This window comes from Chenopodium album, chromosome 18, assembly GCF_948465745.1.
Source record: "Chenopodium album chromosome 18, dcCheAlbu1.1, whole genome shotgun sequence".
NCBI lineage: Eukaryota > Viridiplantae > Streptophyta > Magnoliopsida > Caryophyllales > Amaranthaceae > Chenopodium > Chenopodium album.
This window is the reverse complement of record NC_137851.1, coordinates 33071541-33073601: the sequence shown is the minus strand read 5'-3', so window position 1 is coordinate 33073601 and position 2061 is coordinate 33071541. Positions and strand designations below refer to the sequence as shown.

General features: G+C 42.8%; 1 protein-coding gene across 1 annotated transcript; it reads right to left on the bottom strand.

The window, feature by feature from the left end:
- On the bottom strand, positions 1-1400 carry LOC145592073 (uncharacterized). Its single transcript, XM_081648538.1, has 2 exons — positions 768-1400; positions 1-609 (listed from the first exon to the last, which is right to left on the bottom strand). Exons 1-2 carry the CDS (start codon positions 1398-1400, stop codon positions 1-3), a joined length of 1242 nt encoding a protein of 413 aa, XP_081504664.1.
- Positions 1401-2061: the final 661 nt, after the last annotated feature.

Here is a 2061-nt window from a genome sequence, read left to right as displayed (position 1 = left end):
CTAAAAATTAGTATTAGTGAAACGATATGTTCTTGCTATGTCGTTAGCCCTTTGAACCTGTTCTCTTGGGACTTTCAAAATTGCACATCTGTGGAAGGTTGCACCCACTTCCTTAACTTCTTTTACCATCCAAGTAATCATGACGTTCTTACCCAAGCTATCCTGTAGGTTGTTAATGAGTGAGACAGAGTCGGAAAGAAGAAGGATCCCCTCTTTACTTTGAGTTCGGGCCCACTTCATTGCTTCGAGGCAGGCCCAAGCCTCACATTGTATAACTGATGAAGCATCCCCACACTTCCCTCCCTTGCTCATAGTATTATCCTGATCATTCCTTGTGACCGCCCAGCCAATCCCTGCCCTAGTGGACTTCTTGTCCCACGACCCATCCACTTCTATAATAAAGTTATCAAACCCCACCTTCTCCTTTCCCAGTTGCACATAATTGAACCTCGGGGGAATGACTGGGTCATCCCTGCTTTCAGAAGTGCTGAGATTATCGTCGTTGTCGTTGTGGATGAAAACTTCATGGTTCTGCAAAGCTAAATTTATGAACTCCGCAATCAAACTATTCGTCACATTAGTCCCATTGAAGCATCTTGCATTCCTAGCCTTTCACAATCCCCATGATGTTGCTATAAACAAGACAATATAGGTTCCACGTTTGCCATCCTCGCTATAAAATAGCAGGATATGTGTTGGATTCATTTCCTCAGCGAGTTGGATCCAGTACAGTGAGGGCAAATAGTCAAGGAGCCAGCCTCCCAAACCTCCTTTGCATAGTTACAGAAACAAAAGAGGTGTTGGCTATCTTCCATTTCCACCCCACAGACTTCAAATGTCTCGTCAACAAGTATTCCTCTCCTAGATAAGTTGACTTTTACTGCAATACCGTCATGGAACAGTTTCCATAAGAACAACTTCCATTTTGGCTGAATATTCAACCTCCAAATAAGCTTCACAAACTCTTGATCCCTTGTCGAAAAGGAAGCCTTCTCTAACCCCAGCTCTCTTGAAAGGTAGTAGTAGCTTGTTTTCACCGTGTATCTTCTCGAAGGATGAAACTTCCAGTAGAAAAAGTCTTCCTCCCTTGTGTTAGGGGGTTCCATAGAAAAAATTGCCTTTGCACTATCCCAATCAAAACAATCTCTTACCTTTCCTACATCCCAGTTATAAGTTTCCCTGTCAATAAAATCCTCCACTTTCCACCTCAATGCAGCTTCCAATGCTTGATTTGAGTTCACAGTTGGAATTTCCCCTTGCACCCAAGGCATACTGATAGCCTTTACCTTTCTTCCATTACCAACTTTCCAAGCAAAGCCATCCTTAAAAGATCGAGTTACCTTCAGGAGACTTGTCCTTCCCATCAGAAGACTTGTCCTTCCCATTGAGAGGTTCCCCATTCTAATGTATGGATTTGCTATATTGCAAATTCCACATGGTTGGCAGCCATTATGCACTCTTGAGAGAAGGAGCTGCGGATTAAGGTGCATCTTTGTTGTTTGCTTGAAAAGAAGGGCATCGTTGTGAATCGAGGTTCCCCGAATTCCTAACCCTCCCATGCTTTTAGGGATCTGAGTAATGCCCCTATTTACCTAATGCATACCTTTGTTTCCGTTGTTGGACCACCAGAAACGAGTGATGAGTGAATCAATCTTGTTACCTATGCTTTGAGGAAGTTTAAGACATTTCATTACATGTTCCGAGATACTTACTAGAACCGTACTGGTAAGGACTAGCTTTGCCGCTTGAGATAGGTGCAGGGTGGCCCACGAAACAATTTTATCTGACACCTTATCAATAAAGTATCTAAAATCCAAGCTCTTCTTCCCCTGAATATCTATAGGAGCCCCTAGGTGGGTACCCATGTTGTCCATCTCAAACATATCAAGAATCTGTTTCCAGGCTATCTTTTTACTATCCTCGACCCCTGGTGAAAACTTCACAAAGGATTTCTGGAGGTTCAGTTATTGGCCAGAAGCTTTACCAAACCTATAAAGGATGTCGTTAATACATAAGCACGAATCCTCACTTGCTTTAAAGAACAGCATAGCATCATCTGTG